The following is a 19,552-nucleotide window of genomic DNA, read 5'->3' as shown; positions in this document are numbered from 1 at the left end:
CGTGGCCTGAGAGTGGAAGATCACAATGGGACCCCCCCACTGGACCCCAGGTAATTTAAGACATTTTGGAGGGGGTTCGGGAGGGTGGGGGATTTATTTTAAAGGGTAGGGATGGGTTTTAGGGATGTTTTAGTGTGCCGGTTTTCCCGCCCTCCCCCTTCCCCTCCCCCTTCCCCCGATTTACGATTTTTGACGATAAATTGGGGAAATTCCTATTAAATACCGCCTCTAACGATTTTTGACGATTTAAAATATATCGGACGATATTTTAAATCGTCAAAAAACGATTCACATCCCTACTGGACACACCCCATTGCGCAGCCAGGGCGTGCAACAGATCTTCTCTATAATTTCTTACCATTGATTAATAACTTTTTCGTTTCAGATGCCAAAGAGCTAGTAGACACATGGAACAGAGCTTTAACTAATACATTAGATAAAAGTTCACCCATACACACCATAACAATAAAAAGAACCAAGTTTGCACCATGGTTCACCCATACATTACTGGTTCATAAACATAAATTACGAATTCTTGAAAGCTAATGGAAAAAACAATAAAGTTCAACCAATTTAAGCCTCTTCACTACTGAACTCTCAATTTATCAAACAGCCATTAATAATGCCATCTCTCCTGGAGACCCCCAGAGGCCCAACTAAGCCCAGGCAGCCCGGGAATCTAATGGCTCAACCCACGGAGCCCCCGGGCCATTATTGGTGAATCTCTCCTTGTGTACTCCATCTCTTGGCAGCAGGCGCCCTCCGGGATCCCTCAGAGGGCCATACAAATCCTGCGCCAGGCCAAGGGTCCACCTCCAGTGCAACAAGATCTCCATATTGATGTGTTTTTCTTTATTTTTTAAAATGGTTGGTGAACTATTGATGTTTTGAAATGGATTAATTTTAATAGTGGTATTCACAATCAAGTGGTCTGACCAAGGTATGGAAGGAATTTTTGTTAGGTGAGAGTTGAATTTAAAAGTTGATGGGTTTAAGAATAACAAGTCTATTGTGTGACCAGCTTTAGGGGTTGGATGGGAGATGAATTGTTGCCATTCTAGAGCATGCAAGCTATTCAGGAAGTATTCAGTTGAAGTGGATAGTGGAATTGTGTCAACATGTATGTTGAAATCACCTAATATGATGGTTTTATCTGGATGAGGTAAGAGAGTGGCAAAATATTCAAGCAGAGGTGATGAGTTGTGAGTAAGAAGTCTTGGGGGGCAGGATGCTAGGCAGAGATCAAAGTGTGGACGTGAGTAACATTAACTCAAATGGAGGTGGTATAACTACAGGGAAAGAGGAAAAAGTAAAGGAAAGATTGTGAAAAATGATTAAACCCCCACCTCAACCAGTGGTGCGAGGATGGTGTTAAAAAGTGTAATTGTGGGGGCAGCAAAGGTTTAGGAGGACTTAATCTCCTGAGGTGATCAATGATTCTGTTATTCAAAGACAGTCAATGATGGATCAGATAGGATGTCATAGATGAGAGGTGATTTTTATTTTATGTATCTAATGTTTAATAATGAAATTTTAAAAGAAGAAAGAGATGTAGATGATGGTTGTTTGGTGGAGTGTAATAAAGGAATATGAATGAGTGAGGAACCAGGCCTAGGCAAGGTATGTCTTGAGCATAATGAGCCATATCTTCCCTGGCCAGGTATAGCAGAGATAAACAATTTCTTTCTCGGGGCGCCTCCATTTTTTGGGACCCACAAGAGAGAAAATCCTATGTATTTCATTTATTTTGTTTCCCATTCATTTCTATAGCCCTTTGAAGTTTTTGGGCCATAAGAATCAATGTGTGTAAAGTTAAGTAACTTTAGCAATAAGCCCTTCCCTGTGAGTCATTTATGATCTCACTGGCAGGACATGAAATCAAGAAGACCATAGATGAGACATATCACAATGAAGCATTTTTCCAAGTAAACCGATTGGTGCAATCTGCATCAAGTGATGCTAAGCCTATAGTCTGAAAATATGCAAGAAGCACTGCACATTTCTTCTACGGATGTTGCTGTGAAAGACACTATTTCAGCTCTCACAGAGTTTAATTTTCATTTCAAAAACATCTTTTTTCTGCTGCTAGTCTGTGGTGCACTTATTTCACTCATCCCACTGGGACAGTGAGCAGAAAAAGGCAGTCAGTGCCAGCTAGCAGTAGCACTCGGTTAATGATTTTTCTCTTCCCTTAGGGAGGGATGGAAGCAGGATCTGGGTTTGGGAGGGAGAGAATGGGAAAGTTTATGCATTACTTTTTTCTCAATCAGGGTATTGGGCTTCTGGACAGCAGGCACCAGCCCAGTAAGGTGAGCCCCATACAGGGATTTGTACGTCCCTCTGGTCGGACCCAGAGAGCACCTGCCACCAGGAGGTGGAGCACAGGAGGAGACAGAGGCTAGCTGGAGCTTCACCAATAGCAACACGAGGTTTTCCACAGGTTGAGCCCTTGGGTACCCAGGACACCTGGTCTTATATGGACCCCTCAGGGTCTCCTGAAGAGGAAGTGCAGGGGAGTGCCCACCACAAACAAGGGTGTACAGTCAATGTCCAAACAGGATGTTCCGGTGGTCACGGAAAGCCAAAAGAGAGTGTCTGAGTGGATAGTGAGGATCAAGGCCAGAGTATCAGTCCAGAAAGGTCAGCCGAAGCAAGGGTCAGTACCAGTGGTCAGTCCAGGTATAGTCAGGTCAGGAAAAGGGCAGGTTCCAGGCAGCAATCAGACATGGTCAAAGGACAGGTAGTGGTCAGTTCCAGGCAGCGGTCAGACATGGTCAGTGGACAGGCAGAGGTTGGTTCCAGGCAGCAGTCAGACATGGTCAATGGACAGGCAGAGGTCATTTCCAGGCAGCGGTCATTCGTAGTCAGTGGATAGGCAGAGGTCGGTTCCAGGCAGCAGTCAGATGTGGTCAATGGACAGGCAGAGGTCGGTTCCAGCCAGCGGTCAGACATGGTCAGAAGCAAGCAATGGTCAGTACCGTGAGATCAGTCTGGAGGGTACTACCAGGGAACGGAGAGATGCAGGCACAGGAGACACTGTAACCGGAGACACTGGAACAAGGAACGCTGGAACAAGAGACATTGGAACAAGACACTGAACAAGGCAAACTAATACACCGAAGTGTCGACCCGATTGTCAAGGTGAGGGACAGGAAGCAGGGACTCGCCTTAAGTATCTGGCCTAGGTGAATTCATCGAATTCATCGGAGGTTGGCCCTTTAAAGGGTCGTGCATTGACTGCGCGTGCACCTAGGGGCGGGGTCAGGGACGCTGACGACACGGGGAGCCGGGGACTCTGTGAACTGGCTGTGGCCACGGAGGAGGAGTGCCCAGAGCTGGTAGAAGGAGTAGCGAGGTGAGCAGGGCCAGTCACGGTACGAACGCGGCTGAGGTGCGCAACAGACTGAGGAATATAGGCTCCTGTTTTTTTAATTAAACTGGGGTGATTTGTCTCTCAATTAGAATGAAGAAATACAGGCAGAACTGAAACATGCAAATGACTATTTTCATGTTCTGAGTGTGGTAATTATTTCAGAAGGCAGAGAGAATGTCTGCCTTGTGGTTATCTGGAAAACCACACTGAAGGGGAAACCATTCTGAATGTGACTAAAGTTCCAATCAGAAAGCAAATTTCACAAGAAACCCAGAATTCCCACCAGTAGCAAAATCAAGCTCAAGTAGAGAATAAAAATAAAAGCTCATGTCACAAAAATTATGCTGACAACAGAGTCCAGACCTTTATCTTGTACTAAATCTGACAAGTGGCAAGTGCTTCCTCAGGAAAAGAGACATCTCCCATGTCATTCTGCCCTGCTGCAGTGCACTTCATGCTACATCTCTGGGGTCAGACTCGCTGCCATACCCAAACTTTATACCTATGTACTCCAAACTCTACACCTTGGGGACTTCTTGCCACTCTGGGGGATTAGTTAGCAATCTGTAATGAATCAGCTCCCATGGACGGAGAAGTTAGCAATCTGTTAGGGTTCTCTGTGAGGAATAGCGATCTGTATGAACAGCTCCTGTAGAGGGAGGAGTTAACAAACTGTTAAGGTATAGACTGTGGAGTAGCAACCTGTTATGAATCTGTAGCTGAAGACTCCTGATGAGAGGGAGTAGTAATCTATTACCAGCGGAGTGCTTGGAGAGAGCACCCAGCTGTAGAGGAATGTAGATAGGTGGATCCTTGGGCCGATGGCAGATGACTGCGCCCCCAGGAGGATATCCTGAAAGGGACCACAGACTAGGCTTGGGTATGGAGACAGGCACAGATAGTTCTTTTATTAGACAGGTTAGTAGAACCACCAGAGGTGGCAGTAGTGAGCTGATATGCCCGGCAGGGCTGTAGTCCCTCAGGTACTGGAACAGCGATCCCAGGGTTGCTGAGCTGTAGAGAAACTATAGATAGTGAGTAGACAGGTATGCTGTGTTCATAGCAGAACTAGATGACAAAACTCACATAAGGTCTTCAGGAAGCTCAGTAGCTGGAAAGGGTTAAGCCCTCGAGGAACAAGTACCTGGTTCCAGGGAAAGCTCTGTCTGTATCTGCGATAGCTTCCAGGCAGTAGAGAATCTTCAGAGTATTCAGGAACATGGGCCTTCGAGGATCGAGTACCAGTTCCTATCTACAATCTGAAATAAAGAAAAGAGAGTGAGGCCCCCGCAAGTCCGAGGAGGCAGAGTAGCTTGGATGAATCCTTATCCATATCCGTGTCCATGTCCATGTCCTTGTTAACTCTGTTAGCACTTACTGAGACCTTTTATATTGGAAGAGGATGACATCATATCAGGGGGACGCCCCCGAGGTTCGCGCCTTTGCTGGTACATCAATCGGAGCATGCACACCCTACATCATCAGGCAACATGGCGGATCTGCAGCGTCGTGTCGGTCCGGGAACACCAGAAGGAGATGGCAGGAAGATGCCGCGGCTGGTAAGCATCCATCAGACCCGAAGGGAGTCGCCACAGAGGTAAAGAGGGCGGAGTGAGAGCGTCGAGCAGCGACAGACGCAACACATGGTTTTTTGGTGTGTTGATGTGACGCTTTGTGCTGTTTTGTCTTTTTATCTGTGCCATGGAGGTTTACCTGTACTCTTTTAAAACCTTTGGGTGCTTTTTTATTTTATATTGGAGTATTTTCTTGTCATAACATAAATGTGAAAAAAAAATATAAATAAGTTTCTCTTTCCTCTGTACCTGGTTTTTTTTTGTCCAAAATCCCAGCCTGGTTCTCCTACACTGGTGGTTTGTTTAGTTTTAATGGGGTGTCTTTTCCACACACACACACACACACACACACACACACACAAAACATTAGTTAGAAAGAAGAAACACAAGGACAAGAGGAAAGGTGCTGAGGAGAAACCAATTTGAAGTTCAGAATGTGGTAAAAGATTCAGTAGTGTGAGAACTCGTGTAAACCAGAAATTCAAGAAATGTAAGAGCATATGTTAAGCTACAGAATATGAGAAGAGTTGTGTTATTAAAACAAAACCACAAGTACTAGGAAAGCCTCTCTGAGGAAAAACCAATTTCATATAGTGACTAAACTTTTAATCGGAAAGTAAATTTCAGAAGAAATCCATAATGCCATCCAGCAGTTAGATCAAGTTTAAGTAGGGAATGTAATAAAAGCATATATCATGAAAATATTTATCATTCTTTTCTATTAAAATTGACATGTGAATGACTGACATTTCCATTATCTATCTGCCTTGATGCTATGCCCCTAAACGTGTTGGTCTATTTGCTAACATTCAAAGACTTTACAACTTGGAGTTCTGCTCCTTTGCCTTGCTTTCATACCCTAGACTTTATACCTTGAGGTGTTCCTGCCACACTGGGGTGCGGTTTTGTAACTCTCATGTTGCTTTCATGTTGATACCACTCTACATGCTACTTCACCCCTTTATCAGTGCTTTGGTTTTTTTCTGTCACCTTATCTATTTCTTCCCCTTCATGGTACCTTAGAATAATGATGCCACTTTTCTGTCACTTTATCTATTTCTTCCCCCTTCATGGTAACTTAGAATAATGATGCCACTTTTGGTGTCACTTTGCCTCTCATACTGCTTCCAAGGGTTCATTCATTTATTGGTGACCTCTTTTGCAGCCTTGAAGTGTTCTTTCCCCTCTTTTTGCTTCTTTGCTTTTTTTATTTTATTTTATTTATTTCAGTTTTTAAATTAACACAAAATATGCTTAATTCCAAAACTGGATGAGCCTTGGAGAACTTCTGCTATTGCTGTTGCCTTTTTTTTTTTTTTTTGGAGTCTTAGACTATTCATGCCACTTTTTCTGTCACTATGCCACAATCTAGGTAGCTTGGAATTCTTTCCTCTTTCTTATAACTTCTTGCTTCATGAAAATTGATGAGAAAACCCCAAGTCTGGAGCCTAAAATAGTAGGGATGTGAATCGTTTTTTGACGATTTAAAATATCGTCCGATATATTTTAAATCGTCAAAAATCGTTAGGGCCACGATACAATACCAATTCCCCCGATTTATCGTCAAAAAATCGTAAATGGGGGGAAGGGGGAGGGCAGGAAAACTGGCACACTAAAACCCACCCCCGACCCTTTAAATTAAATCCCCCACCCTCCCGAATGCCTTAAATTACCCTGGGATCCAGCGGCGGTCCATAGCTAAATCGGGGGAAGGGGGAGGGCAGGAAAACCGGCACACTAAATCCCCCTAAAACCCACCCCCGACCCTTTAAATTAAATCCCCCCCCTCCCGAACCCCCCCAAATGCCTTAAAGTACCCTGGTGTCCAGCGGCGGTCCGAAACGGGCTCCTGCTGTTGAAGTGTGTTGTCTTCAGCCGGCGCCATTTTACAAAATGGCCGCCGCAAAATGGCGGCGGCCATAGACCAACACGATTCGACCGCAGGAGGTCGCTTCCGGATCCCCGCTGGACTTTTGGCAAGTCTTGTGGGGGTCAGGAGGCCCCGCCAAGCTGGCCAAAAGTCTCTGGGGGTCCAGCGGGCGTCTGGGAGCGATCTCCTGCCGCGAATCGTTTTCCGTATGGATAATGGCGCCGGCAGGAGATCGACTGCAGGAGGTCGTTCAGCGGAGGTCCGGAACCCTCGCTGAACGACCTCCTGCAGTTGATCTCCTGCCGGCGCCATTTTCCGTACGGAAAATGGCGCCGGCCATACGTGTATGGCCGGCGCCATTATCCGTACGGAAAACGATTCGCGGCAGGAGATCGCTCCCGGACGCCCGCTGGACCCCCAGAGACTTTTGGCCAGCTTGGGGGGGCCTCCTGACCCCCACAAGACTTGCCAAAAGTCCAGCGGGGATCCGGAAGCGACCTCCTGCGGTCGAATCGTGTTGGTCTATGGCCGCCGCCATTTTGCGGTGGCCATTTTGCAAAATGGCGCCGGCTGAAGACAACACGCTTCAACAGCAGGAGCCCGTTTCGGACCGCCGCTGGACACCAGGGTACTTTAAGGCATTTGGGGGGGGTTCGGGAGGGGTGGTGATTTAATTTAAAGGGTCGGGGTGGGTTTTAGGGGGATTTAGTGTGCCGGTTTTCCTGCCCTCCCCCCATTCCCCCGATTTAGCTATGGACCGCCGCTGGATCCCAGGGTAATTTAAGGCATTTGGGGGTGGGGGATTTAATTTAAAGGGTCGGGGGTGGGTTTTAGGGGGCTTTAGTGTGCCGGTTCACGATTTTAACGATTTTCACGATATTCTAAACACCCAAACGGCAACGATACGATTCCCTCCCCCTCCCAGCCGAAATCGATCGTTAAGACGATCGAGGACACGATTCACATCTCTATAAAATAGACTGCAATGTTCATGACAAATGAAAAAGCAAATAAACATTTTTTTTGTGTTTTGAAACTTATGAAATGAGGTCTCTATGAAATGAATGAATAAACTGAAACAAATTGTTTCTTCTGCACATCCATACTTTTTACAAAGACTTTCCCTCAAATTAGCTAAGAAAACGTATGCACCAAACTTTGATTTAAATTCACAGGTAAGTGCTCTGGTATGAACAAAAAACCACATATACGAATCAACTTGTACATGAGATCAAAAAGTAAATTTCAGATCTATTACTTAAAATTTGTAATCTAGCATTAAAATCATCCAATGTACCTGAAGACTGGAGAGTAGCCAATGTAACCCCAATATTTAAAAAGGGCTCCAGGGGTGATCTGGGAAACTATAAATCAGTGAGTCTGACTTCAGTGCTGGGAAAATAGTGAAAACTATTCTAAAGATCAAAATCACAGGGCATATAGAAAGACATGGTTTAATGGAACACAGTCAACAAGGATTTACCCAAGGGAAGACTTGCCTCACAAATCTGCTTTGTTTTTTTGAAGGGGTTAATAAACATGTGGATAAAGGTGAACCGGTAGATGTAATTTAGAATTTTCAGAAGACATTTGGCAAAGTCCCTCATGAGAGGCATTTAAGAAAACTAAAAAAATCATGTGATAGGAGGCTATGTTCTTTCATGGATTACAAACTGGTTAAAAGACAGGAAACAGAGAGTAGGATGAAATGTCAACTTTCTCAGTGGAAAAGGGTAAAACGTAGAGTGCCTCAGGGAACTATACTTGCACCAGTGTAATAGATCAGAAATTTCATTTTTTAGTTCCTTCAGTACCCTAGGATACATAACATCTGGTCCAGGTGATTTGCTACTCTTTAGTTTGTCAATCTGGCCTACTCATCTTCCAGGTTCACAGTGATTTCATTCAGTTCATCTGACTCATCACTCCTGAAAACCATCTCCGGAACTGGTTTCTCCCCAAAATCCTCATTAGTAAACACAGAAGAAAATAATTCATTTAGTCTTTCTGCAATGGCCTTATCTTCCCGAAGAGCCCCTTTAACCCCTCAGTCATCTAATGGTTCAACTGACTCCCTCACAGGTTTCTTGCTGCAACAGTCAAAAAAGCAAACAGAATATTAGGAATTAATAGGAAGGGAATGGTGAATGAAACAGAAAAAGTCATAATGTCTCCATGGTGAGACTGCACTTTGAGAACTGTGTACAGTTAAGGTCATCACATCTGAAAAAAAGATATAGTTGCACTGGAAAAGGTACAGAGTAGGGCAACCAAAATTATGAAGTGGATAGAACAGCTCCCCTATGAGGAAAGTTGAAAGGTTAGGGCTGTTCAGCTTGGAGAAGAAATGGCTGAAGGGGGACATGATAGTAGGGAGGTGAATCGTTTTTTGACAATTTAAAACAATCGTCAGATATATTTTAAATCATCAAAAATCGTTAGAGCCGCGATACAATAGCAATTCCCCCGATTTATCGTCAGAAAATCGTAAATCAGGGGAGGGGGGAGGGCGGGAAAACTGGCACACCAAAACAACCCTAAAACCCACCCCGACCCTTTAAAACAAATCTTCCATCCTCCCGAACCCCCCAAAATGTTTTAAATTACCTGGGGTCCTGTGGGGGGGGGGGGGGGGGGTCCTGGCACGATCTCTCGCTCTCGGGCCACGGCTGCGTTAATAGAAATGGCGCCGGTGGCCCTTTGCCCTTACCATATGACAGGGCAAAGGTAGCGCCGGCGCCATTTTGGTTCCTGTCACCCAACTTCACGAGTGCAGGAGATCGCTTCCGGACCCCCGCTGGACCCCCAGGGACTTTTGGCCAGCTTGGGGGGCCTCCTGACCCCCACAAGACTTGCCAAAAGTCCAGCAGGGGTCCGGGAGCGACCTCCTGCACTCGGGCCGTATTGCCAATATTCAAAATGGCACCAGCGCTACCTTTGCTCTCACTATGTCATTCGACCCGTATGACATATCAGATTTCCCTCCCCCCCCCAGCCAAAATCGATCGTTAAGACAATTGATCACACGATTCACATCCCTACATGATAGAGGTCTTTAAAATGATGAGAGTTCGAGAACATATAACTGTGAATTGGTTATTTACACTTTAGGATAATAGAAGGACTAGGGGGTACTCCATAAAGTTAGCAAGTAGCACATTTAAGACTAATCAGAGAAAATTATTTTTCACTCAATGCACAGTTAAGCTCTGGAGTTTGGTGCCAGAAGATGAGGTTAGTACAGTTAGGGGCGGATTTTCAGCGCCCTGCTCGCCTAAATCCGCCCAAAACCGGGCGGATTTAGGCGAGCAGGGCCCTGCGCGCCGGTAAGCCTATTTTACATAGGCCTACCGGCGCGCGCAGACCCCGGGACTCGCGTACGTCCCGGGGTTTTCGGAGGGGGGCGTGTCGGGGGCGTGTCGGGGGGCGGGCCCGGTCGACGCGGCGTTTCGGGGGCGTGTCGGCCGCGTTTTGGGGGCGGGCACGGGGCGTGGCTACGGCCCGGGGGCGTGGCCGCGCCCTCCGTACCCGCCCCCAGGTCGTGGCCCGGCGCGCAGCAGGCCCGCTGGCGTGCGGGGATTTACGTCTCCCTCCGGGAGGCGTAAATCCCCCGACAAAGGTAAGGGGGGGGTGTAGACAGGGCCGGGTGGGTGGGTTAGGTAGGGGAAGGGAGGGTAAGGTGAGGGGAGGGCAAAGGAAAGTTCCCTCCGAGGCCGCTCCGATTTCGGAGCGGCCTTGGAGGGAACGGGGGGAGGCAGCGTGGCTCGGCGCGCGCAGGCTATACAAAATCGATAGCCTTGCGCGCGCCGATCCAGGATTTTAGTGGATACGCGCGGCTCCGCGCGTATCTACTAAAATCCAGCGTACTTTTGCTTGAGTCTGATGCGCAAGCAAAAGTAGGCTGATCGCGCTTCTTTTAAAATCTACCCCTGAGTGTATCTGGGATTAAAAATATTTGGATAAGTTCTTGGAGGAGATGTGAATTAACTGCTATTAATCAAGTTGACTTAGGGAATGGCATCTGCTATTACTGGCATCACTAGCAAGGGATTTTCTTAGTGTTTGTGTAATTGCCAGGTTCTTGTAGCCTGGTTTGGACTCTGTTGGAAACAGGATGCTGGATTTGATTGTCCCTTGTTCTGACCCTGCATAGCAATTTCTTATAGTTTTGTGTTTTTATGATCTGACGTGCATACATTATAATTGAAAATATGCCCCTACTCCAACCTTTAATGCCTGTCCTTAGTTTGCATAAAAGTACACACAATAGTGTGTTGAATGTGAATATTGATATGTACTGAGCTGGATAATTTTTACATTTATACACACAAAACTGTTTTTGTTTTTTTCTTTTTTTTTTTCATTAATGGCTTTGGATATCAGTTCCCAAATAGGAATAAGAACAATAAGAATACAGGGCTTCATTTACTATGATATTTAACCATAGACTTAAACTGGGAAAAAAATTCTCATTAGATCTGGCCCTTAGTCCCTCAGCAAAAGAACCAAATGCTAAAGATGGAATATGAATATAGTTCTCTCCCTATTCTGTCCTCAGACTCCACACTCTGTGTGCTCTGAGAGTTGTGTTCCTGGATACAGAAAAGTTCTTCAGAGACAGAAGCCGGTCTGCTGCTTTGACTGCATCCCTTGCTCTGAAAGAGAATTTTCTAACACAACAGGTAGAGAAAATACAGTTTATCATATCATGCCTATATATGGAATAACCCCACCCAATCTAAACAAATACAGATGTGCACTTCAAATATACGAGCAAACAACATATACTAGATACATCCATGGATTTCTAGTTAAAATAGGGTGATTGTGTATTATCATATAATTTTTATTAAGTGTAATGAAATGTTTCTGAATTATTAAAACTTCAATTTGCAAAGGATATTATATGGGAATTATATGGGAAATTAGTTAAAGCATAACTCTACCAAAAAACAGGATATGTTATGCAATGAAAGCACAAATAAATAGAGATGTGAATCGTGTCCTCGATCGTCTTAACGATCGATTTCGGCTGGGAGGGGGAGGGAATCGTATTGTTGCCGTTTGGGTGTGTAAACTATCGTGAAAATCGTTAAAATCGTGAGCCGACACACTAAAACCCCCTAAAACCCACCCCCGACCCTTTAAATTAAATCCCCCACCCTCCCGAACCCCCCCCCAAATGCTTTAAATTACCTGGGGATCCAGCGGTGGTCCAGAACGGCGGCGGTCCGGAACGGCCCCCTCAGTTGAATCCTGTTGTCTTCAGCCGGCGCCATTTTTCAAAATGGCCACCGCAAAATGGCGGCGGCCATAGACAAAACCGATTCGACGCAGGAGGTTGTTCCGGACCCCCGCTGGACTTTTGGCAAGTCTTGTGGGGGTCAGGAGGCCCCCCCAAGCTGGCCAAAAGTTTCTGGGAGTCCAGCGGGGTTCAGGAAGCGATTTCTTGCCGCGAATCGTTTTCCGAATGGAAAATGGCGCCGGCAGGAGATCGACTGCAGGAGGTCGTTCAGCGGGGGTTCCGGACCGCCGCTGAACGACCTCCTGCAGTCGATCTCCTGCCGGCGCCATTTTCCGTACGGAAAACGATTCGCGGCAATAAATCGCTTCCTGAACCCCGCTGGACTCCCAGAAACTTTTGGCCAGCTTGGGGGGGCCTCCTGACCCCCACAAGACTTGCCAAAAGTCCAGCGGGGGTCCGGAACGACCTCCTGCATCGAATCGTTTTTGTCTATGGCCGCCGCCATTTTGCAGCGGCCATTTTGAAAAATGGCGCCGGCTGAAGACAACAGGATTCAACTGAGGGGGCCGTTCTGGACCGCCGCCGTTCTGGCCCACCGCTGGATCCCCAGGTAATTTAAAGCATTGGGGGGGGGGGGTTCGGGAGGGTGGGGGATTTAATTTAAAGGGTCGGGGGTGGGTTTTAGGGGGTTCTAGTGTGCCGGTTTTTCTGCCCTCCCCCTTCCCCCGATTTACGATTTTTTAACGATAAATCGGGGGAATTGGTATTGTATCGTGGCCCTAACGATTTTTGACGATTTAAAATATATCGGACGATATTTTAAATCGTCAAAAAACGATTCACATCCCTACAAATAAACAGATAAACAGAGAGACTGATGGAAAGAATTTGATAGTAGACAGATCTATAAACTTTATTCTTTATGTTTCAATATTTCTTTAATTTCCATTTGGACATAATGTTGAAAATCCTTGCTCATGTTTCCCTTTTCTTAAAAACTCTGAATTTCTGGAACAACATGTATAAAAATAAAAAATATTGTTTTCTATAGATGCAGAGAACTGCATGAAGTGCCCTGATGATCAATGGCCCAATGAGCGGAAGGATGAGTGCATCCCAAGAGTTGTGGTCTTCCTGGCCTATGAGGAGCCCTTAGGTGCAGCTTTGGCTTCCATTGCTATTCTCTTCTCCATCATCACTGATGTAATACTGGCAATCTTTATTACATACAAGGACTCTCCCGTAGTGAAAGCCAATAACCGGGATCTCAGCTACAGCCTCCTGATCTCCCTCATGCTGTCCTTCCTCTGTTCCTTGGTATTCATTGGCCGTCCTGGAAGAGTGACCTGTCTGCTCCGGCAAGTTGCTTTTGGGATCATTTTTACAATTGCAGTTTCTTCTGTTCTAGCAAAAACCATCACTGTTGTCATTGCCTTCAATGCCACCAAGCCCAGCAGCAAGCTAAGGAAGTGGGCAGGGACAAGAATCTCCATCTCTCTAATCCTTCTATGCTGCTTGGCTCAAATTGTGATATGCATTGCATGGCTGCTCATCTCTCCTCCATTCCCAGACTATGACATAAAGTCTGAACCTGGGAAGATGATCCTACAGTGTAACGAGGGGTCCACCATTGCATTTTATAGTGTGATTGGGTACATTGGCTTCTTGGCTCTGTTAAGTTTCATTGTGGCTTTTCTGGCAAGGAAGTTGCCTGACACTTTCAATGAGGCCCAGTTTATCTCATTCAGCATGCTGGTGTTCTGCAGTGTTTGGGTCTCCTTCATCCCAGCGTACCTGAGCACCAAAGGCAAATACATGGTGGCAGTGGAGATCTTTGCCATCCTGGCTTCCAGTTCTGGACTGCTGGGCTGTATCTTCTTCCCCAAGTGTTACATTATTCTGCTCAGACCTGACCTAAATACAAGGGAGCATTTAATTGGAAAACAATATTCTAAGAAACCTAAATGACAAAGGATTTCTTCTAAATGACTTTTGTGTTTATATCCCCTCAAAATATGAGAAGTACTTTCTAATTTAATCAAAGTAATTTTACTTTACAGTTAATTTATCTTTGATTTTCCACAGGAGCAAAATACTTGTGCTATTTGAATCCCTTTTTCACTCAACTCACAATTAAACTCTGGAATTTGTTGCAAGGGTATGTGGTTAGTGAAGTTAGTGTAGCTGAGTTTAAAAAAGGTTTTGATAAGTTCTTGGAGGAGAAGTCCATTACCTGCTATTAATCAAGATAATTTAGAAATCGTAGCGGCCTGGGAGGGAATGGGGAAGGCCGTGGGCATTGGAACGCGCAAGTTGCACTAATGTGCACCCCCTTTCACGCGCCAACCCCCAATTTTATAACATGTGTACACTGGTGCATGCATGTTAGAAAATCGGGCATCCATGTGTGCGTGCCGGGTAGCACATGCACATGGATGCCCGTGTGTGCCTTTTAAAATCTACCTCTATGTGAGCAGTGTTGTGTCAACTAGTCAAAAAAATCCACTTGCGCCTTGACACCAAACACGAGAATGTAATGGACTGAGTATGGCAATTAGTTTCCACAGTCGGAAAGATGATAGCACTGGTCAATAACTTGATGGAGGGAATGGAAATGTCTCTCATTCAAACTACTCAGTGCTTGGAAATTTTGGAATAGGCCCATAAATTCACTTGCAAGAAGTCTGATGGCATCGAAAATCTGAAGTGTAACAACAATTTGCACATCGTAGAAATGCCAGAACATGCTGAAGAGAGTGACTCCGCTAGGTTCCAGCAAAATGGATTCCTTTTGCACTCAAAATGAAATATAGGAATGGGCAGTTAAAAATTGATTGGACCCATATGGCCCTGGCACCAGCCTCAAAAGAAAATGACTATCCCACAGCCTCATACCGAGGCTTCATAACTACAGTGACAAGAGCCGCATCCTGTAAGCTAGCAGCAGGCATAAGGAGATCATTTATCAAGGCTGAAGGATCTATTTTTTTCCAGGATTTCTTGATGGATTTTCAGATAAAATCTCAAAGCTTTGCAAAGAAGGATCTGTAGAAGAGAGGTTTAATGTACACATTGTTATATCTGGCAAGGCTTGGGTTCTATCAGAATAGCACAAATTTGATATTCAATGACACAAAAGCAGTCAAGCAATTTGTGCAGCAGCTTGAGATGCAGGAATCTGGAGCCCAATGAGCTGTCCCAATTCTCTATGTCCTTTTCTCTTATCATGCTCTCTTTATACTGTATAAATGGAGGGGTTTAGTTACATGTGCAGAGTCATTAGCCTTGGAGGGGGGGGGGGGGCTGCCACAATCTAAGACACAAGGCTCAGTAGTTAAAAAATGTGGAGGGCTGAGAAAGGGTGGGTCGGATTTCTCTGGCCATTCATTTTCCCTCTCACACCACTTCAGGGATTAAGCTGCAACTCACTTGGGGTCATGGACATTTGGCTTAGCGAGAGGGGGAGATGTGTTAGAGATATGAGTTTTATAGTGGGAGGGGGGGGAGAGCAGAGGAATCCAATTTGCAATGGGGAATTGTTCTTGGGGCCTCTTTGTAGGTTTTCAAGTGGATGGTGCAGGGTCACAGGGATTCATTCACCCAAAAGCATGAGTGGGGAGGGGGAGGAGGGCTGGGGAAAGGAAGGTGATGTGGGAGGTGCAGGGCAGGGGAAAGTGATGAGATGGCTATGGATAGTCCCCTGCCCTTCCTTTAGGCTGAAGAAGATGCACACAGTGTTGACCTTTTATTATTTTGGGGGTGGTTTGGGGTTAAATAGGTGCAAACTTAAGATGGCACATCACTACATGATGGAGGTCCACATGGTGTTTGTGAATAAAAATGGATACTGGGGCAGCTAACGATCCTTCCTTAAATGTAAGGGGATTCAGAACCTCATTTAAAGGGAAAATAATTGTGAATTTTTAGAAAACAAAATGAGAAATGATCACAATATTACAGGAAACTCAATGCAAACAAAGCATGTGGAACTCCTCTGCAAATGTGTGGGGCAGGTGTATTCCTCCTTCTGTAACTCTGAGTAGAGAAGTATGTGTCCTAGTTTATGAGGCCTTTCCCCTCCATCTGACCAACATAAGACCATAAGAACATAACAAATTTCCATACATTGTCAGACCAAGTGTCCATCAAGCCCAGCATCCTATTTCCAACATTGGCCAATCCAGGCTACAAGTTCCTGGCAAGTAGCCAAACATTAATTTGATCCTATGGTACTGATGCCAGCAATAGCACTGGCTATTCTCTAAGTCATCTTAATTAATAGCAGTTAATGGACTTTTCCTACAAGAACTTATCCAAACCCAGTTACACTAAGGGGCAGATTTTCAAAGGGGTACGCGCGTACCCCCGAAAACCTGCCCCAAGCTCCCCCTGCGTGCGCTGAGCCTATGTTGAATAGGCTCGACGGCGCGCACAAACCCCGGGACACACGTAAGTCCCAGGGCTTCGCTTGGGGGCATGTCGTGGGCAGTGCGGCATTCAGGTGCATGTTGGGGGCGTGACGGGGGAGTGGTGCCGGCCCGGGGGCGTTTCGGGGGCATGGCTGATGCCTCTGAAACTGCTCCCGGGCCAGGGAATGGCACGCCGGCAGCTGGCCGACGCATGCTAGTTACGCCTGCATTGGACAGGCATAACTTTTATAATAAAGGTAGGGGGGTTTAGATAGGACTGGGGGGTGGGTTAGGTAGGGGAAGGGAGGGGAAGGTGGGAGGAGGCGGAAGGAAAGTTCCCTCCGAGGCCGTTCTGATTTCGGAGTGGCCTTGGAGGGAACGGGCAGCGCTTCTATTAGGATCTGCCCCTTACTGCACTAACCATATCCTCTGGCAACAAATTCTAAAGCTTAATTGTGCACTGAGTGAAAAATAATTTTCTATGATTAGTTTTAAATGAGCTACTTGCTAACTTCATGGAGTGCCCCATAGTCCTTCTATTTTCCGAAAGAGGTAATAACCAATTCACATTTCCCGTTCTATGCCTCTCATGACCAAATCTTTAACAGACCCAGTAGGAAGATTTGTTGCCTTAGAGTGTGCTATTTATGACTTGAATTATTTTAAATTTTATTTTTCATAAATTTCCAAATTATAACAAGCATACATCTTGCTAGGGTAATATAGTACATCCAAAAGTAAAGTCATTTATAAAGAAATTTTGTTACAATATTTTGTACAAAAATAAAGTAAATAATGGAGAGGACAAGAAAACAGAGCGATTAATTAAAGAAAACAATACTTATAGTAATTCAGGTCGCCATGTATACAAAAACCTTATCTATTAGCGGACCACAATTATGTTATATTTGGGTATGAGTTTCCAAAAAAGTTTTCAGATGTTCAGTTTCAAAGAAAACATAATTAGAATTATTATAAATAACACATTTGCAGGGATAACGTAAATTGAACTTCGCTCCGAGTTTTATAACATCTGGCCTTAACTCAAGAAATTGTTTTCGCATTATTTGTGTGGAGCTTATCAGATCTGGATATATCCAGACCTTGTGGCCGTAAAATAATGACTGCCTATTGTGAAAAAACATTCTAAATATGTTATTACGTTCAGATGCGAATGCAAATGTCAGCAATACTGGTTTTCTTTGAGCAATATTAGTCTCAATAGATGATTCAAGAATAGCTGAAATATCTAACGAAGATGACTGAGATGAATGATCCCTCTTTTCCTGTTCTCTTACATTTTCTTTTGAAACTTGTGGAAGGTAATAAATCTTAGTAATAACAGGAAATGCTGATTCAGGAATATGCAATATTTTTAACATATAACTTTTAAAGAGATCAAGTGGAGAGATAATTCTTATTTGAGGAAAATTTAATACTCTTAAGTTGCAGATCATAGAGGCATTCTCCAGACTTTCCAATCTTCTATTAACTATCCTTTCCGATTTTATCAAATTCTGAGTTATTTTTTCAGATTCAACAAGCCTTTTATCAATATCCTCTATTTTTTGATTATATGAAGACAACAATGTTGTGTTAATCATAACTTGATTTTTAATGTCCATAGTAGTTTGTGAAAGTGTAGCTAGAGAAGACTCAATAGACTTTAATGCCCCACAAATGCCTTCCATAGTAAAAGGTGAAGTCATATATTTTGGCAATTCAGTCTCCACAACCTTTGGAATCTCTTCACCCATACTCATAATTGCGCCCTTTCCCCTATCTTGCTGTGATGTTCCAGGGGTATCCAGTCCTAATTCCACGCAAGGATTTTGTTCACTTTCAAATTCCTTTCCTTCTCCTGTATCCAAAGGCTTCCAGAACCCCTTCTCCACTCCCAAGGGATCTCGATGTTGCAGCACTTCTAAACTTCCCTGAACTTCCGCAGGGTTTGGCGCTGGCTCTGGCGTGGACCTCAACGGTAGCTGGCCTGGGGGAACGGGTCTGTCCGGCGCGCCGGGGCTAAGAGTGGTATCCAGGGTCAAAAGGTTAGTCTCGCGCTCCTTGAGTCTTCCTTCCACAACCACACTTCCCGGTGTCTGATTGGTATCCACGCTGAAAAAAACCTCTATGCATGGCTGAAGATGGTTGCTTGAGGGTGAGCTTGTCATTACCCCTCTAAGCTTTGCCTTGCACTTTGTATGGGGCATAGTAGTTGTGGAAAAATAAGAAATTTAGAAAAGCGCAGCAGAAGGCTTTCCACAGTGTCTTACATGGCGGCCATTTTGAGTCCTCATGACTTGAATTTTGTACTAGTTAATGTATACATTCCCAATAATGTTCAGCAAATGAATTATAAGATGCGGACTGCCACTCTAGGGGGTTCTTGTCTCACCCTTTTCTCATGGGAAGAGACTGGAATTTCTTTATGGATCTTTCTGTGGATCATTCTTGCCCCTTCAAAATCATATAGACAATAGCTGCCAGGCTTACACTACTTGACACAACACCTGGAGAGCCCAAAATCCATCTGTAAGAGACAGCACTTATTTTTTCCCAGACACAATACCTACAGTTGTATTGACTATTTTTATGTGCTGCTTCATTGGCTAAATTGATGAGGCCAATGAATATCTTGACTTGTATTTCTAATCATCATCCTGTGCTCCTCCCACTGCAGGTTTTCCTGAAAGTAGCTTCAACAAGCAGTGGCATCTCAACTCCTCCCTATTGGGAAATGATCAGGATCGGGAAATGACCCAGGCAATACAAGATTTTAAAGGAGTTCATGAAGAAGCTGTACAATCAAATATTGTACTTTGGGAGATGCTTAAAGCTATATTGTGAGGGCAAATTATTAGTTTTGTTAGTCACCTTAATAAATCTAAGAAGAAAAAAGAACAATCCTTGGAAAGAGCAATTTGGCTACTGGAGGCTAAACATAGAGTTACTTGCTCTCCCAGAGATTATGCGTTGTTATAAAAGTGCAGGGAGGAATTGCAACATCTCCAAATCTCTGGAATAGATCAATCCTTTAAATTTTCCAGACAAAAGTTCATGTGGACAAAACAGGAGCCCTAA

General features: G+C 44.8%; 1 protein-coding gene across 1 annotated transcript in view; it reads left to right on the top strand.

Moving 5' to 3' along the window:
- Positions 1–14,030, top strand: part of LOC115077698 (vomeronasal type-2 receptor 26-like) — a 76,165-nt gene extending 62,135 nt beyond the window's left edge. The window contains exons 5-6 of the mRNA XM_029579989.1: positions 11,376–11,499; positions 13,114–14,030. Of these exons, the coding sequence (XP_029435849.1) occupies positions 11,376–11,499; positions 13,114–14,030 (1,041 nt within the window). The remainder of the gene's footprint in view (positions 1–11,375; positions 11,500–13,113) is intronic.
- Positions 14,031–19,552: the final 5,522 nt, after the last annotated feature.

Source organism: Rhinatrema bivittatum, chromosome 16 (assembly GCF_901001135.1).
Source record: "Rhinatrema bivittatum chromosome 16, aRhiBiv1.1, whole genome shotgun sequence".
NCBI classification, from domain to species: domain Eukaryota; kingdom Metazoa; phylum Chordata; class Amphibia; order Gymnophiona; family Rhinatrematidae; genus Rhinatrema; species Rhinatrema bivittatum.
This window is presented reverse-complemented; position numbering and strand designations above follow the sequence as displayed.